Source organism: Carica papaya, chromosome 5 (genome assembly GCF_054855325.1).
Source record: "Carica papaya isolate Zhongbai chromosome 5, ASM5485532v1, whole genome shotgun sequence".
NCBI lineage: Eukaryota > Viridiplantae > Streptophyta > Magnoliopsida > Brassicales > Caricaceae > Carica > Carica papaya.
Window position 1 is genome coordinate 4,455,296 of NC_142313.1, and position 17,670 is coordinate 4,472,965.

At 39.7% G+C, this 17,670-nt stretch overlaps 2 protein-coding genes across 2 annotated transcripts; one reads left to right on the forward strand and one right to left on the reverse strand.

Annotated features, from left to right (window-relative positions):
* The first annotated feature begins 1,137 nt into the window (after positions 1-1,137).
* Positions 1,138-1,521, forward strand: UPB1 (transcription factor UPBEAT protein). The gene has a single exon (XM_022048775.2). It carries the CDS (start codon positions 1,138-1,140, stop codon positions 1,519-1,521), a length of 384 nt encoding a protein of 127 aa, XP_021904467.2.
* A 13,590-nt stretch (positions 1,522-15,111) lies between these two features.
* Positions 15,112-17,251, reverse strand: LOC148253687 (uncharacterized). Its single transcript, XM_088219862.1, has one exon. The coding sequence runs from the start codon at positions 16,833-16,835 to the stop codon at positions 15,177-15,179; it is 1,659 nt and encodes a 552-aa protein (XP_088075988.1). The 5' UTR covers positions 16,836-17,251; the 3' UTR covers positions 15,112-15,176.
* Positions 17,252-17,670: the final 419 nt, after the last annotated feature.

Consider the following 17,670-nt stretch of genomic DNA (forward strand, 5'->3'; position numbering starts at 1 on the left):
AGTAAATATGTTAATCTAAAAATTGCTTTAGTATGAAATATGTATGATCGTGTATTTGTATTAGATATATACTGCATTTTCAACTGCAGAAATTACTGCTCAAATGAAAAATATGAAGGTAATAAAAGAGATACCAGTTCCAACACTGATACAATTGATGGGCGATCACATGTTATAAATTAAGAAAAGCCAATAACCTAGCGGCGGTGCGTTCGGTTGCCCAGAAAACAAGGGAGAAAAAAAAAACTCAATTTTAGGCTTTATGTTGGCGGCTATGGAAGATGCATGCATCTTTGTCCTCTTAGCAGATCGTGTAAGCAGAGTTTCAAAGCAATAATATCGCATACAGAGTCTGAAAACCTGACATGTTAGTGTACTGAACATGATTCTATATTATAATATATGTCTGTGTGTATATATATATATATATGCTTGTTAACAAGACAATCATCATCGGACATGGTGAAAACCTCGGTTAGTTCATGAATGTCAGAAAAAGACTGCAACCCAATCTTATACCTTATCCCAACATCAATATCCAATTTGTCCATTATTGTTTTCTCAAGCATTGACACTCCAGTTATGCCTTAAAATCCAAAGGTTTCCTCTCAAGAAACATTGCCTATAACCCTATATAGTTCTGTATGTATAGGAATATCAATATTGTATTATACATATTAAAAAATACATGATTAATTGAGCTGGAATGAGAAGATTAAGGACCCCCAAATTCACATTATCCATGCAATGAACTTGGAAAGTTGGGGGAAGGAATAATCCAGGGTGTTTTGATGAGATAATGGTGTGATGAAAGGTGGTGGGATTTTAGGGTAGGGGGAGAGGAGGGTGATGGCAAAGAATCATGTGGGTGCATGTGCATTGAGTTGGAGAACATGTCCTACACATTTAGGGACACGTGTCATTTTCTTATTCATTTATCCAATTCCATGGGAGCCCTTCTCTTAAACTTGTCTACCATAAAATAATCTCAATTATCCTTATTACCCACCAAACCTCCACCTCAAAATGCCTTTATAAAGGCCACCATAATCAATCGGAAGGTACCCTACAATTCTGCGGCACTTGCAACAAGATCAAAAGGCAAAAGAACCCAGTTGAGCTCATTAGAAAGTACTAATGGGAGTTTCTGCAGATTACCCTCTTCTTCTCTCTCTGGGTTTGAAGGGCATCCGAGCAAAAAATAAGGGTGCGTCCCAGGTTGGGTCACTTTGGGAAAGTCATGGGAAGAGAAGATCAAGGCAAATGAAGGGGAATATTGGAGGGTATAAGAGAAGATCTAGAAGGGTTTTGATGAAGAGAAGGAGGAGAGTTGTAGAAGGTTCAAGAAGGCGTGTGAATGCAATTGAAGAAAGAACGAGGATACTGAAGAAATTGATTCCAAACAGCACCAAATCCATGGGGTTGGAAGGGCTTTTCAGAGAAACAGCCGATTATATATTGTCTTTACAGATGAGAGTTCAGGTCATGCAGATTATGGTTAAGGTTTTGGGTGGTAATTGAAAATTGAGTGATATATATAATTCATTTGTAAATGCAGTTTTTTTTTTAATTTTAATTAAAAGAAAATTGGGTTTTAAATTTTGATTAATTTTATGTGGTATTTTTAATTAGTCAAATAGTAGGATTAATTTCTATTTAAGTCCAGAAAATTTGTGTTATTGGGCTGCTTAGGTTTTTAACAACAGCTATGGGCTTATAATTTGTGTGGAAATTATAATTTAAAATTTTTGTTGGTTGTAAGTATACACCATTTATGCTTCTTCTTTTTTTTTTTTTCTACTTTTTGGGTAATTTTTTATAATAAAATTTTTAATTTTTAAAATTTTAAAATATGTAATTTAATTATTATTTAATAAATATTGGTGTCACCTCAATCTAATCCAGAAACATTAAATATTTAATTATCTCACCCAAACAGCAACCAATGAACAAAAATCAAACAATTATATGAACGGAATAATAAATAGAAAAAGAAATTTTCAAAAATTCAAACTAAGTTATCTCCATTAGCCAATTTTTACTACTCTAATTATAAGCTTATAAATTATCCAAATATTTCAAAAAGAAAATTGAATTATAATTAAATTATAAATTATTAAATATAATTTAATTTTAATACTTAAAAATTCCTCAATAATCTCTCAAAAATTAAAAATTACAAATGTTGTCTGATTCAAATTGGAGAAATATATATATATATATATATATTGTTTTGCAAATAAAGAACAAATACAAATTGTGGGTCCATTTTATAGGCTTCTGTTTCTTAATTCCAGTCTGTGATGGTATTGGGCCCCGGCTGGGCTGATAAGAACACAGAGGAATAATATAGGAAGATTTTAAAAATTGAATATATATATATATATATATAACTAAAAATTTGAATATGCGAAAAATTAAAATAATTTTTTTTGGATATAGAAGGCAGTCAAATACTTAGAATTAACACTTAAATTAATTTGAAATTAAATTAAAAAGATTTGACTCCCAAAAGTGACTCAAAAATAAAAATAAAAATAAAAGGAAATGTGGGTCAGGGAGAAGAAATTTGTATTGGCTGGGAAAAAGGGAAACTGAATTATGTTGTTAATTTCCTCATGATATCATATCACTGTTTCAAGATTTGGAACATTTCCCATCTACTAAAAAATGTCAAGATGGAGAAAATAAAAATAAGAATCAATTTCTTATAAATTATGTTTTTTTTTTTTTTGTATATATATATATACACACACACACAATATGTAAAGTCCTTATATATATATATATATATATTATTTTTAAATGATTTATTGAATTTTTCTAAATAAAAATTCAGACACTTATCTCAATTTTTTTAAATAACGGGTAATTAAGTTTACTTTAAAAAAATATATTTAATTTAACTATTTATCTATTTTTTGAATACGTATATTTTTTTATTGCAATAAAATACGATAATTAATTAATTAATTAATTTTCCTAATTTTATTTCAATAGTAATGTGAAAACTCAAAAAAAAAAAAAAAACAATGTGTAATATAAGATTTGAAGAATAAAAAGAAAAAAAGTTGGGGCACGTTTTATTCCTTTTGAATGCAATGGACCGACATAATTTTAGTCAGCACATGAGGGGATGAGTTGCCGGTGTCGGCAGCAGGCAGCAAGCAGCAAGCAGCAACCTGGTACTTTGTTTGGGACAAATCTAGGAGTTGTAGTTTTGGTTTGTTTGTATTTTCTTTTTCTTTGAATTCAAATTTAAATTTGATTTTTTATACCTCAATTTAAATTCTCATACCTATTCAAAATTTTATTAGTAACATAAAATTCTAAATTTTATACCAATAAGTTTTTTTTAAAAAATAAAAATAAAAAAATTCGATATAATTTTTAAAAAAAAATTTATAAAAAAAAAGCAATTAATTTCCCGTCCAATCTAATACAATGTGCCACTTATTCCTCAATTAATTTTGTTTGTGAGACAATTTAAATTAACAAAAATAGCAAAAACCAAAATTATTGATGGTTCCTTTCAACATTTGTGTGTAATAATTAATTAAATAATATATTAAAAAAGTTTATGTACGATTTAAAAAAAAAAATTCAAATTGATGGAAACATTATTTTACATCTTAAATATAATTTGAAAATTCAAATTTGTTCCGTATATTATTAACATGGTTTATTAATGTAAAATGTGGATTCATCTTCGACCACATAAATATATTTAAAAATACAGATTATATATATTTGAAGTGTGTTGAAGAATATAAGAAAATTTTGGATGTATTATCTCTTAATTATATCCTAAAATCTTTTTTATTATAAAATTAAGAAGATTAATTAATTAATTAATTAATAATAAAGCACGACCATTAAATTTTGTACCTCAATTTTGTCTTTTCCTCTCTCTCTCTGACTCCTTCCCCCACATGTATTTTTTACACACAAAATTAAAAGCTTCGTGTTCAACCTGCCTAAATTCCCAACCCTCCTATTATCTTTTCTTTGACTTTGACTACCCCATGTGCCACCCTCTCTCCCTCCCTCCTAATTAACTTTTTAATTTCTTTATTATAGTCAATATATACATTCCGTATATGATCACACAAAATATTATAACTATAATTTTTAATTAGTGCCCTTTTGTTATATTTATAATTAATGTATTATAATCTTAAATTCACATTAATGCTATCTTTTTTCTCACTCACGAGTCAGATTCTTCGAAAAAAAAAAATTAAATTATGCGTCATGATTATCAATTGGTTTCATTTAATTAACGTCAACTCTCTAGAAGCTTGATTACTAATCATTAAATAAATATTGAACAGTTCAATATATGTATTAAGAATTTATTATCTTTTAATTAAATTAACCAATCTGGTTAATTATTTATTATGAGTATTAGCATTGACTCTTATCCACTAACACTATCATTATATTACGCTTGATATTATTGAACATTTCATTCAAATTATGATAGTTAATTAGCTCGTAATTATTTAAACAAAATTTCATTTTTAAGAAAAATTATATTAATTTTTATTATATATATATATATATATTGAATTAACAGGTTACCACCCAAACACCACCTTATTATCTACATGTTTTAATTTTGAATTTTACGTTTATGATCCGCCAATAATTGTGGCTCTAAGTGTAATTATCTATACGTACGATACAATATAATAATATATATATATATTTAATTATTATTGTCTTTTTTATCCCCTCAATAATTTGGATCGCAAGTTGGTTTTGTTGCGATGGGGATGGGAGATATCGTGACGCCCGGATTCTTTCCCTCTCTTTTTTTTTTTTTTTAAATAATTAAATTTAGTGAAAATTTCATTCACCTAATTTCCTAATTAATTACTAAACAAATAATTAAAAACCCAGCTGTCGTTAACCCTATGATTAATTTGCTTAATAATTATTACTTACAATAATAAAAAATTCGCATATCACTTTCAAATTAGGAATTCTTTCCTTTTTTTTTTTTTTTTGAATTTGCTTGGTCTCCATGTTACTAACACAAACCTAACTAAATTTCAAAACATACACCTAGCTACCTAGGGTGTATAGAATTTAATCCTACCATAATTCATTAGGATATAAACTTTGAGTTCGTTTATAATTTTATTTTAATCTTATAATGTAACAATTTGATATAATTTTTACGTGCATGTTGGGAAATCCAACAATATCCAATTTAGTCGACCTCTAAGTTAATTAGTTAACAGATGATGTTATATTTCGATGGCAGATTTACGTATAATTAGTACAAAAGAATTTATTTTGAAGAATACGAAAATGATCAATAATATTTGTCTTAATAAATTATTTTGACACCATAAGTATAGAGGTCTGATAGTTAAGATTTTATTAATAAAGTTAAATGTTATGAGTTTGATATTTTTTGAAGATATATAATTTGTTACTCTGTGAATATATTATACATTAACAGTAACTAATGTGTAACATTTGATTAAGTATATTTGTAATAGGGTAGTCAAAGGGGGGAGAGAGAGAGAGAGAAAGGGGGAAAAAAAGGGGGGAAAACAGAAAGAGGGGAGAGGAGAGGGAATTGGGCGAAAGAAAGGAAGAAGAGGGAAGAGGGGAAAGTGAAATTGGTGATTATGAGTCAAAGAAACGTGTCGGTGGAGAGGATTGTTCTGAGCTAGGAAGAAATGAAAGCTGGAAGTAAGATAAATTTTTATATTCAAATGTTAATATGGTGATATAGGAATTTCAATTCGGTGTGGCCTACTGACATGGAGGAATTCCGAACGGGAGGAAGAAAGATGGTGAAAAATGGTTCGGGAGTTAAGTGTATGAGAGGTAGAGGGAAGAGGATCAGCTGAAACGTAGTTAAGACTAGGTATGGTGAAGTTTAGGGGCAGTTTCACTCGCGATGCACTGATAATTAGAACTAGGGTCGACAACGGTAGAGTAGGACTTGGTGTCAACTTAAGCATATGTCATTGCCAAGTAGGTGGTGTGTATGATGTGAGTAGTGTGGCATGTGTGCGTTGTTGTTGTGCGTGCGTGTGTAGTTCGGAGTAGGCCGGTGTGTGTGTAGGTGTTTCAAAAAAATCAGTCGGGGTATGGCCACTACGAGGCGAGTGTGTGATCAAGTGACAGTATCTTATCAAAGTGCGTGACCGTGAACAGTTATTGTGCATGTGTGCGTGTGTGGCAGTGTATAGTCGGATGGGAAGGCTTGACATGTGTGTGTGTTTGGCGGTAAGTTACTGTGGGGTGTGTGTGGCTGGGAATGGTCAATATGTGCGTGAGTGACAAGCTACTGCCGAAGTGTGTGGCCGGGCGCGATCGATGTGTGTGTGTGTAGGGCAGTGTACAGTTAGCGTGACGATAGTGGACTTGATGGGTGTGTGAGTAGCTGTATATTGCCATTGTGAATACCTATATGCCCAAGAATAGATCGGTGTGCGTGGGTGGCTGAATGAAGCCGATGGTAGAGTGATGGAAATGGGGTATGTGTGTGGCTAAAATGGTCAATGTGTGTGTGGCTAAAGGTAGGCCGATGAGTGGGTTGTGTGGCTGAACTAAGAGATAGTGGGTAGTGCTTCGAGATAAAGTAGGAATAGAGTCGAGTGAGAGAATGTGAGGGTGCAGTGAGAGAGATAGGAGGATGGGGAGTGGGGAAATTTTAGAGTCGATGTCCAAAAGCATGTCTATATTATATTTGAGCATTGAAATTATTTTACTGAGCTAGATTGTTTTCATTATATGTTTTTCCAGATGTAGTGAGACTGTAGAACCACATGGGAGATCCATCTCAGGGGAAACAGGAAATGAGAGAATTAAATGTATAATAGATTACACATGACGTTTATCCATTTGACACTACAGTAGTGACTAAGAACGTACCACGAGTTCTTTATGTAGATTTGACTGAGGACGTACCACGAGTTCTTTATGTAGATTTTCCTTCGGTTATTGTGGAATTAAAATCTGAGTGATGAATATATTCTTCACTAATTTTGGTGATTTTGATTACATAGGATATAGTTGATTTGAAGATTTATGGTGGTGATGTATTGGGATATGAGGTGTGGGTCTATGGACATTTTGAATGTCACATTTGGTAACAGAACATATTCCTAGAGCAAGAGTATGTAAAAGACTATAATGACAATATAGCCTAGTAATTGACAGAAAGTTTTATGATGCAGGTAGACAAGGAGAGGGGAAGAAGAAGGGCAGAGGTCGGCCTTGGAGGGAACCTACTCCAACCCTTCGAGACCCACTGATAGCACCACAGGGAGTACCTTCCTTCCACCAGGTGCCCTTCTCCGCTTCGCAAGGACCACCCTCATTACCCAATAGAGACCCCAATTCACTTCACCAGCACCAAAAGTAGGGCAGGCCGCTGGGCATTCAGATGATTTCAATCAGTTATACAGGGTGGTCAAAAGTTTGACAATGATGATTAAAGAAAGGGAGTCTTGATCGGAGACAACTTATACTCCACAGCATAACACGGGGCATGGTGGAGTCAACACAAGTAATATCGAAAAGTACTAAAGACTCAACCCACCGGCTTTCAGCAGGGGCTCTAACCCACTAGTGGCTGAAGACTGGATAAAAGAGACCGAGAAGTTATTTGAGGTGATAGAGGTTACTCCATAATAGAAGGTACAACTGGCTACTTTTATATTGAGAGGTTCAGCAGAGAGGTGGTGGGGCCTAAATAGGGGAGCCTTAATTCCCCCAGTGATTTGAGAAGTCTTTCTTGTAACTTTCAATGCAGAGTACTTTTCGAACTTTATCAGATAATAGAAATAGAATGAGTTTGCAGAACTTCGACAGGAGAAATTGTCAGTGGCCGAATATGCCGAAGAAAAATATAAGTTTGGGACGATTCACTTCGGAGGTCATGATGAGTGAATGGAAGAAGGCCAGGAGGTTTGAGAATGGATTAAGACCAGAGCTATATTATTAGGTAGCGGTATTCGCTCTCCTACCCACCATGCGGTTTTAGAAAAGACACAACTAGTAGAGACTTTATAAAGAGAACAATATGATAGAGGGTTCCCTGGTTACAAGCAAGCACTGCTATAGTTTAACCAAATAGAGCATAAACAGAGGATAGTGCAAGACTTAACCCTAGATCACCAAATAACCCCTGAAGAATACTAATTGTTTGCGTTGTGGCAAAAGTCACGGAGATCGCCCATGTACTAATAGTAATCGTGGATGCTATCATTGTGGTTGTACCCAGCACTTGGTGAGAGATTGCCCCCTGCTTAGAGAACCCAGTAGACCGTTAGTGCAAGGTCAAGTATTTGCATTAACAACTCAGTATGCATAAGCAACCCCAGAAGTGATACAAGGTACATTTTATGTTTCAGGTTCTCCTGCTAAGGTTTTAATTAACTTTAGAGCCACACATTCATTCACTTCGCACATGTTTGCACCTAGGTTGGAAGTAGAACTAGTAGTGCTAGACCATATGTTAATAGTCTCTACACCTACCAGTGGGACTCTATGTACTAACGTGATATATATTGCATGTGGGGTAGAGGTGTCCGGGAGGAAATAGAAGCAAGCCTGATATTACTAACCATTAGAGACTTTGATGTGATCTTAGGTATGGATTGGTTCGCTGATTGTTTTAGTAAAGAAATAGGGTTTAAGATTCCACACGAAGAGCCCTTCACTATTTCTATCAAAAGGAAAATGGGTCGCACTGTATAAAAAAAAATATTAAATAAAATTTATTAGTTAAAGGTAATAATAACCAGTTATTAATAATTCCAATTGCATGATACATTAATGGTATTATGATAGTGATTTAGATGTGTGTTGGACAATGATGCTTTACCAGTATGTTTGGTAGGTCATGAGAGTAAGAGACCCATACTACAGGAGATACCAGTGGTACGGGATTTTCCTAGTATATTTTCAAAATACCTTCCAAGCTTACTACCAAATCGGGAGGTGGAGTTCACCATAGATTTACAACCGAGAACACAACTTATTTCAAAGGTGCCATATCGGATGGTGAGGTCAAAATTGTTAGAACTGAGTAAACAATTACAGGAATTATTGGATAAAAAGTTCATAAGGTCGAGTGTTCACCATGGGGGCCACCGGTATTGTTTGTTAAGAAGAAAAATGGGACTATGCAGATGTGTATAAATTAAAGAGGCCTGAATCGGGTAACCATCAAGAATAAGTATCCACTCCCAAGAATAGATGATCTATTTGATCAGTTGTAGGGAACTAAAGTATTTTCAAAAATAGACCTATGATCTAGGTATCATCAATTGAGAGTGTGGGCTGAGAACATAGCAAAGACAACATTTCACACCAGGTATGGACACCATGAATTTCTTGTTATGCCTTTTGGATTAAGAATGCACCGGCAGTGTTCATAAACTTGATGAACCAAATGTTCAAACCTCTATTGGACCATTATATGATCGTGTTTATAGATGACATTTTAATATAGTCCAGAGATCTAGTAGAACACGCTCAACACCTATCTAGGGCATTGGAGATCCTTCGAAAGGCCAAATTGTATGTAAAATTCAGTAAGTATGCGTTCTATTTAGAACAGATACCATTTTTGGGCCATATTGTGTCTAGGAATGGAGTATATGTGGACCCTGCAAAAGTAAAAGTCATGGTAAAGTGGGAAAGACTGAGGATTATAACAGAAATCAGGAGTTTCTTGGGTTTAGCTAGATACTATCGTACGTTTGTTAAGGGTATTTCAAGTGTTGTAGCCCCGCTGACTCAGTTAACTAAGAAGAACATAAAATTTCAGTGGGATGAGGGTTGCGAAGCTATCTTCAATGAACTTAAGCGAAAATTCACTATAGCACCGGTATTGACAATTCCGACAAGTGATGAGGGTTATGCCATGTATAGTGATACATTTCGTGTGGGGTTGGGTTGTGTACTGATGTAACAAGGAAAAGTGATTGTGTAACACCCCGTTTTTCTTTTCTTAACGGTGTACGATAAAGCACCCATACAACACAATACCGAAATTCATATTATTCCAACCACGCACAAGAGATATCCACCTTCCATGTTCCAAATCAATTGTACATACATCTCCACCTCTACAACACATAGTAATACAATATCAAACATTCCTAGATATTCAATATCCAGACTAAACCATCCTCTCAAACTACTTTAAATCACAAACAAAACTTGTGCCCTATGGCACTACCGACGGGGCTCCGTTACCAGCCGCTCGGATCCCAATTCCGTCCTTACTCCACCTGTGAATGATGAGAAGTGAGTTCACATAACTCAATACGATAAAAATCAAGTTGTAAGTGTAATATGCAGTGACAAGAATTTCCAGAAATGTCTATATGCATTTATCCTACCCAACCCCAAACAACTCATAACCCTCTCCCTACACTAGTTATCAAGGTCCCATTCCAAGGCAATAGCACGGCCAAACAACCCCCCCCCCACCCAACAATCATCCACTAACTCTCGTCACCAACATCGGCGACTCATACACTCTTCCCCCATCTCCCGACCTCACGAAGCCACACACACACACCATTATTCCGCGTCACCAACATCGGCGACTCACACTCACTCCTCCACCTCTCGACCTAAAGAGGCCACACACACACAAATGCCATCATCTCGCGTCACCAACATCGGCGACTCATACTCACTCCTCCACCTCTCGACCTAAAGAGGCCACACACACACACAAATACCATCGTCTTGCGTCACCAACATCGGCGACTCATACTCACTCCTCCACCTCTCGACCTAAAGAGGCCACACACACACACAAATACCATCCTCTCGCGTCACCAACATCGGCGACTCATACTCACTCCTCCATCTCTCGACCTCGTTGGGCCACGCACACACACAAACATTTCCACCTCCCGTCACCACCATCCGTGACTCATGCACCCTTCTACCCCTCTCGGCCTTGCTAGGCCACACTCACATACATATCCCCTCCCTGCTCCACCAACATCAGCAACTCAACCCGCCCCTACCAACGGCCTCCAAATCTCCCCTCCCAAACCGCATGCTCCCATCTCCCCTTATACCATGCTAGTCCCAAGCATTCTAACTTACTAACTCCTACTGACCACATTACTCCTCTTCTCCCATCCAATCCCCCTCAAATCCTGCTTCCTAGTCCCCTCTGCCGTACCTTCCAGCTCCCTTCCCTCTCCCACTGCCCCCTACCCACTACCTCCCCCATCCTCCTGCCTCCTCCCGGTTCCTATACACTTTTGCCTACCTAGGGCGATTAACCTCTCAGCTTGCACCGTTTCACGCCACATACACGCCCTCACCACCGTGCATTTCGGGGAAACACATCACCGCCTATTAACGGCTCCCTCCACATCCCCACCCACGCACACACCACACACACACCTCTTCTGTCCTCTCGAGTTTTTATCCCACCCGCGCCCCCTAGATTGTTCTCTCACATCCTCCTCACTCTGTTCTACCCGTACCACCCCCATCCTTCCCCACGGCTCCCCCCCACACGCCCCCAACACCGCCATACTTTCCCTTCTTTCCCCGATCACCTCCGTGAGCGCGCGGGACAACCCCACGCTTACAGCCTACCTTCACTGCTCCACTCCGTCGCGCCATTGCCGACGCCGCAACCTGCAACCAAATTTCTCTACACACACACACCACACCAAACAACTCAAATTTTCACCGTACCTCCCGTTTCCATCCTCCTTCTTCCTGCCGGTCGCGTCGTCCGTCCATGGCCTCCTTCCCTCTCCCTTCTCGCTCCCCTCCGCCCCGACTCTCTCCTCTCTCCTTCTGGAACTTTCCTCTTCTTCTTCGTCTCCGCTGTCCTCCTTCCCTCCTTTTCTCTTTTTCTCTTTTTCCTTTTCTTTCTTTTTTTTTTCTTTTCTCCTCCCTTTCTCCTTCTCCCTTTTTCGACCTCCTTTTATACTCTGCCAGCCTACCCCAAAACGACATCGTTTTCCTACATCCCAAAACGACGTCGTTTTTCTTTCTTTCAAAACGACGTCGTTTTTCCCCTCTCTAAAACGACGTCGTTTTTATTATTATTATTATTTTTTTTTTATTTTTTTTTTCTTTCTATTCTTTCTACTTTCTAGTCCTTACAACACTTCCCCCCTAAAAAAAAAATTTGGTCCCTCAAATTTGGTTACCTTACCTCCAAACAATTCTGGATAATTTCGTCTCATTTCGTCTTCCCGTTCCCAGGTTGCCCCTTCCTTGGCATGATGTCTCCACTGTATCTTCACCATAGGTATCACCCTGCTCCTCAACCTCCTTTCCTGTCGTTCGAGAACTTGGATTGGCTCCTCCTCATAAGACAAGTCCTTCTCCAATGGCAACGATTCATACCTTAGAATGTGGTTGGGATCCGGACGGTATTTTCGTAGTAGTGATACGTGAAATACGTTATGAACCCCACTGTACCGAGGAGGAAGCGCTACCCTATACGCAACCACCCCCACTTTTTCCAAAATCTCAAACGGCCCTATGAACCGGGGACTTAATTTACCTTTCTTTCCAAACCTCAATAACCCTTTCATGGGAGAAACTTTCAGGAACACATGATCCCCTACTTCAAAGCTTAACTCTCTCCTACGATTGTCTGCGTACCCCTTCTGTCTACTCTGGGCAGCTTGTAAATTATGTCGTATCATCCGCACCTTAGCTGTGGTTTCCTCTACCATCTCCGGCCCCAATAACTGTCTTTCCCCCACCTCGCTCCAACACACCGGCGACCTACAGGGTCGACCATACAGAGCTTCATAAGGAGTCATGCCGATACTGGTGTGATAACTATTATTGTATGCAAATTCTATTAAGGGTAGTATGTCTTCCCAATCTCCTCCCGTGTCGATGACACAGGCTCTCAACATATCCTCAAACACTTGTATCGTCCTCTCCGTTTGTCCGTCCGTTTGTGGGTGAAAAGCTGTGCTGAAGCTCAATTTAGTACCCAAAGCCTGTTGCAACCCTCTCCAAAATCTGGAAGTAAATCGGGGATCCCGGTCGGAGACAATTGTCACAGGAATGCCGTGTAATCTCACTACTTCTCTGATATACAGTCTCGCTAACCGTTCTACTGGATTGGTCACTTTCATTGCCAAGAAGTGGGAAGATTTAGTTAGACGATCAACCACCACCCAAATACTATCATGTTTCTTACGATTACCTGGCAACCCGGTCACAAAGTCCATAGAGACATGTTCCCACTTCCACTCGGGTATAGGTAAGGGTTGTAACAACCCCCCAGGCCGCTGGTGTTCCGCCTTGACTTGTTGGCATACCAAACACTTTAACACATACTCGGCCACATCCCTCTTCATGCCCCTCCACCAGAAGCTCTTCTGCAAATTTTTGTACATCTTAGTACTTCCCGGGTGTATAGCAAGTTTGGTGTCATGAGCCTCACTGAGTATCTCTTCTCTGAGTGTACAATCACTGGGAACGCACATTCTGGTTTGAAATCTGAGTATCCCATCGTTCCCCAACCCAAAATCTCCCACTGTACCCTGTTCTACTCCCTCCCGGATCCTCTGTATCTCAGTGTCCCCCAATTGTCCCTCTCTTATTTTCTGAACCAAAGTAGGTTGTGCCCTCAAACTAGCCACATATCTGCCATTGTTCCCCTCTTGAATATCCAATCGTTGCATGGCTTCCCGTATACCCCACTCCGACACCATCAAATGAGATAACACCCCAGTACTCTTACGGCTGAGTGCATCTGCCACGACGTTTCCCCGTCCCGGGTAGTACTTAATTCTGCAGTCAAAATCTTTCAACAGATCCATCCATCTCCTCTGTCGCATATTCAATTCCCGCTGTGTGAACAAGTACTGTAAACTTTTATGATCTGTGTAAATTTCAAATGTTTCCCCGTATAAGTAATGTCGCCACAGTTTTAAAGCATAGACCACTGCAGCTAGTTCCAAATCGTGTGTCGGATAGTTCTTTTCATGTGTCCTCAATTGTCGCGACCCGTACGCTATAACCTTCCCTTGTTGCATTAATACACAGCCTAACCCAACATGAGATGCATCGCTATATACTGTAAAATTACCCTCCCCCGATGGGATGGCCAATATTGGCGTAGTAGTCAGTCTATGTTTCAATTCCTGAAAGCTACTCTCACACTTTTCATCCCATTCGAACTCCACATTCTTCTTTGTCAGCTTGGTAAGAGGTGCTGCAATACTAGAAAACCCCCGCACAAACCGACGGTAATATCCTGCTAAGCCCAGAAAACTCCTGATCTCTGTGACAGTCTTTGGTCTTTCCCACTTTACCACCGCTTCTATTTTCATTGGGTCTACTGATACCCCATCTCTCGACACAATATGTCCCAAGAAGGTAATTTGATCCAACCAGAACTCGCACTTACTAAGTTTCGCATACAGTTTAGCTTTTCGAAGCATCCCCAGCACCGTAGTCAGATGTTCTGCATGTTCTCCCAAATCTCTTGAGTAAATTAATATGTCATCTATGAAGACAATGACATAGCGATCCAACAGGGGTCGGAACACCCGATTCATCAAATCCATAAACACTGCAGGCGCATTCGTTAGTCCAAAAGGCATCACTAAAAATTCATAGTGACCATACCTGGTGCGGAATGCTGTCTTGGCAATGTCTTCGGCTCTTACCCGTAGCTGATGATACCCCGAACGCAAATCTATTTTTGAAAACACTTGTGCCCCTTGCAATTGATCAAATAAGTCGTCGATCCTAGGTAACGGATACCTATTCTTTATTGTCACTTGATTCAGGTCTCTATAATCAATACACATTCGCATGGATCCATCCTTCTTCTTAACAAACAGTACTGGGGCTCCCCACGGTGATACGCTCGGCCTTATAAATTTCTTATCCAGTAACTCTTGTAACTGTTTACTTAACTCCATTAGTTCTTATCTCGCCATCCTGTATGGGGTCTTAGAGATTGGTTGTGTGCCGGGCTGGAGTTCGATGGCGAATTCGACCTCTCTATTGGGTGGTAATCCCGGAAGGTCGTCTGGGAAAACGTCTGGGAAATCTCTTACCACTGGTATCTCTCGGAGTGTAAGTCTCTTATCCTCGTTACCTATCAAACGTAGACAACATTATAATCCATATACATATTCTCGCTAGCACATTTTAATATAACACTCATTCATTCATTGAGATTTTTCTTTCCATACAGAAAAAGGTTCTTCGTTAGGCATCTTAAACACTACCCTCTTACGGAAACAGTCTACATGGGCACGTTGGGCCGCAAGCCAATCCATCCCCAGTATTACATCAAAATCCTTAATGTCTAACAAAATTAGATCCACTTTTAACTTCCTCCCCTCTACATCTACCTCACAAGAATCAAACATCACATCCGTACATAAAGGGCCATTAGTTGGCGTAGATATGACTAACACTCGATCTAACACTCGAGGTTCTATACCTATCCTAGATGCAAACATAGGCGATACAAATGAATGTGTGGCACCAGGGTCAATTAGTACTTTAGCAGGAATATCTGAAATGTAAAGTATACCTTGTATTATTTCGGAAGTGGCGGCCGCCTCTGGCGCTGTGATGGCGAACACCCGTCCTTGAACCCACGGTCTACCCGGCTCCTTCGGCAACGGACAATCACGCACAAAATGTTGAGTGTTTCCGCACCGATAACAGCCCCGCCCGCCGCTCATACATGGTCGATCCCCATGATTTCTACCACATTGGGTGCAATTTGGTTTACTCCGGGATACCTGCTGACTCGGGGCAAAATCCGGTGCTATCCTCTGCCTTTTCTCTATTTGGCCGGAGGGGGGTGGTAGACGTCTGTAACTGGACTCCCCTTTACTGTTCTCAACTTGTTCTTTATACAGTGCTTCCACCAACTGTGCCTTTTCTAACACCATCTGATATGAGGGTAATGCAAACACCGCCACTTGACGATACAGTTCAGACCGTAACCCTTTTTCGAATCTGCGAGCCTTCTTGGTCTCATTCATCATCACCTCGGGCGCGAACCGCCCCAATTCTATGTACCTCTCAGCATATTCTACCACTGACAATCTTCCTTGTCTCAGTTCGGCAAACTCTATTTCCTTCCGTTGTCTCAAGAAATCCGGAAAATACTCTGCATTGAAGGCTTCCAGGAATACTTCCCAAGTGACTGGGGGAGCTAGAGTTCTTCTTTTTAGTTTCCACCAACGCTCAGCGGATCCTCTAAACATAAATGTGGCCAGTTGCACCTTCTGTTCAGTGGTCACTGTGATCACTTCGAATAATTTTTCGGTCTCCTTTATCCAGTCTTCCGCCACCAAGGGATCAGTACTCCCATTGAAAGCAGGAGGGTTTAACCTTCGATATTTCTCAATATTGCTGGTGTCCACCACACCCTGGTGAATCCCCGGTTGTGGGACCGAGGCTGTCTCAGCCCGTAGTTCTCTATCTCTGATCACTGTGGCCAGACTCTCCACCACTCTACACAGTCGGTTGAAGTCTTCCTGTTGTACCCCAGGCAGTCTCGTCTGGTTTACCGCTGGGCCAGGCGCGGGCCTCGGTTGTGTGGGAGGGGGCACCGCTTGATACGGGGGTGGCCCGTAAAATGCTGGGAGTGGTACCTGGGGACACCCAGGTGGTCGTTGTGGAATCCCCGGTGAGTCCCGCAGCCCCGGGACAGCCCCGCGACGGGGTCGGCCCCGTCCTTTCTTCGTCACCTCCCTTGATACACCTGCAGGATAGTTATACCAGTTAGTAGGTATACTTAGTTTTGCTCTGATACCAACTGTAACACCCCGTTTTTTTTTCTTAACGGTGTACGATAAAGCACCCATACAACACAATACCGAAATTCATATTATTCCAACCACGCACAAGAGATATCCACCTTCCATGTTCCAAATCAATTGTACATACATCTCCACCTCTACAACACATAGTAATACAATATCAAACATTCCTAGATATTCAATATCCAGACTAAACCATCCTCTCAAACTACTTTAAATCACAAACAAAACTTGTGCCCTATGGCACTACCGACGGGGCTCCGTTACCAGCCGCTCGGATCCCAATTCCGTCCTTACTCCACCTGTGAATGATGAGAAGTGAGTTCACATAACTCAATACGATAAAAATCAAGTTGTAAGTGTAATATGCAGTGACAAGAATTTCCAGAAATGTCTATATGCATTTATCCTACCCAACCCCAAACAACTCATAACCCTCTCCCTACACTAGTTATCAAGGTCCCATTCCAAGGCAATAGCACGGCCAAACAACCCCCCCCCCCCACCCAACAATCATCCACTAACTCTCGTCACCAACATCGGCGACTCATACACTCTTCCCCCATCTCCCGACCTCACGAGGCCACACACACACACCATTATTCCGCGTCACCAACATCGGCGACTCACACTCACTCCTCCACCTCTCGACCTAAAGAGGCCACACACACACAAATGCCATCATCTCGCGTCACCAACATCGGCGACTCATACTCACTCCTCCACCTCTCGACCTAAAGAGGCCACACACACACACAAATACCATCGTCTTGCGTCACCAACATCGGCGACTCATACTCACTCCTCCACCTCTCGACCTAAAGAGGCCACACACACACACAAATACCATCCTCTCGCGTCACCAACATCGGCGACTCAT

Excerpts from the sequence above, each read along its gene's own strand:
- UPB1 (XM_022048775.2), top strand. The coding sequence starts at position 1,138 with ATGGGAGTTTCTGCAGATTACCCTCTTCTTCTCTCTCTGGGTTTGAAG.
- LOC148253687 (XM_088219862.1), bottom strand. The coding sequence starts at position 16,835 with ATGGGTGCTTTATCGTACACCGTTAAGAAAAAAAAACGGGGTGTTACA.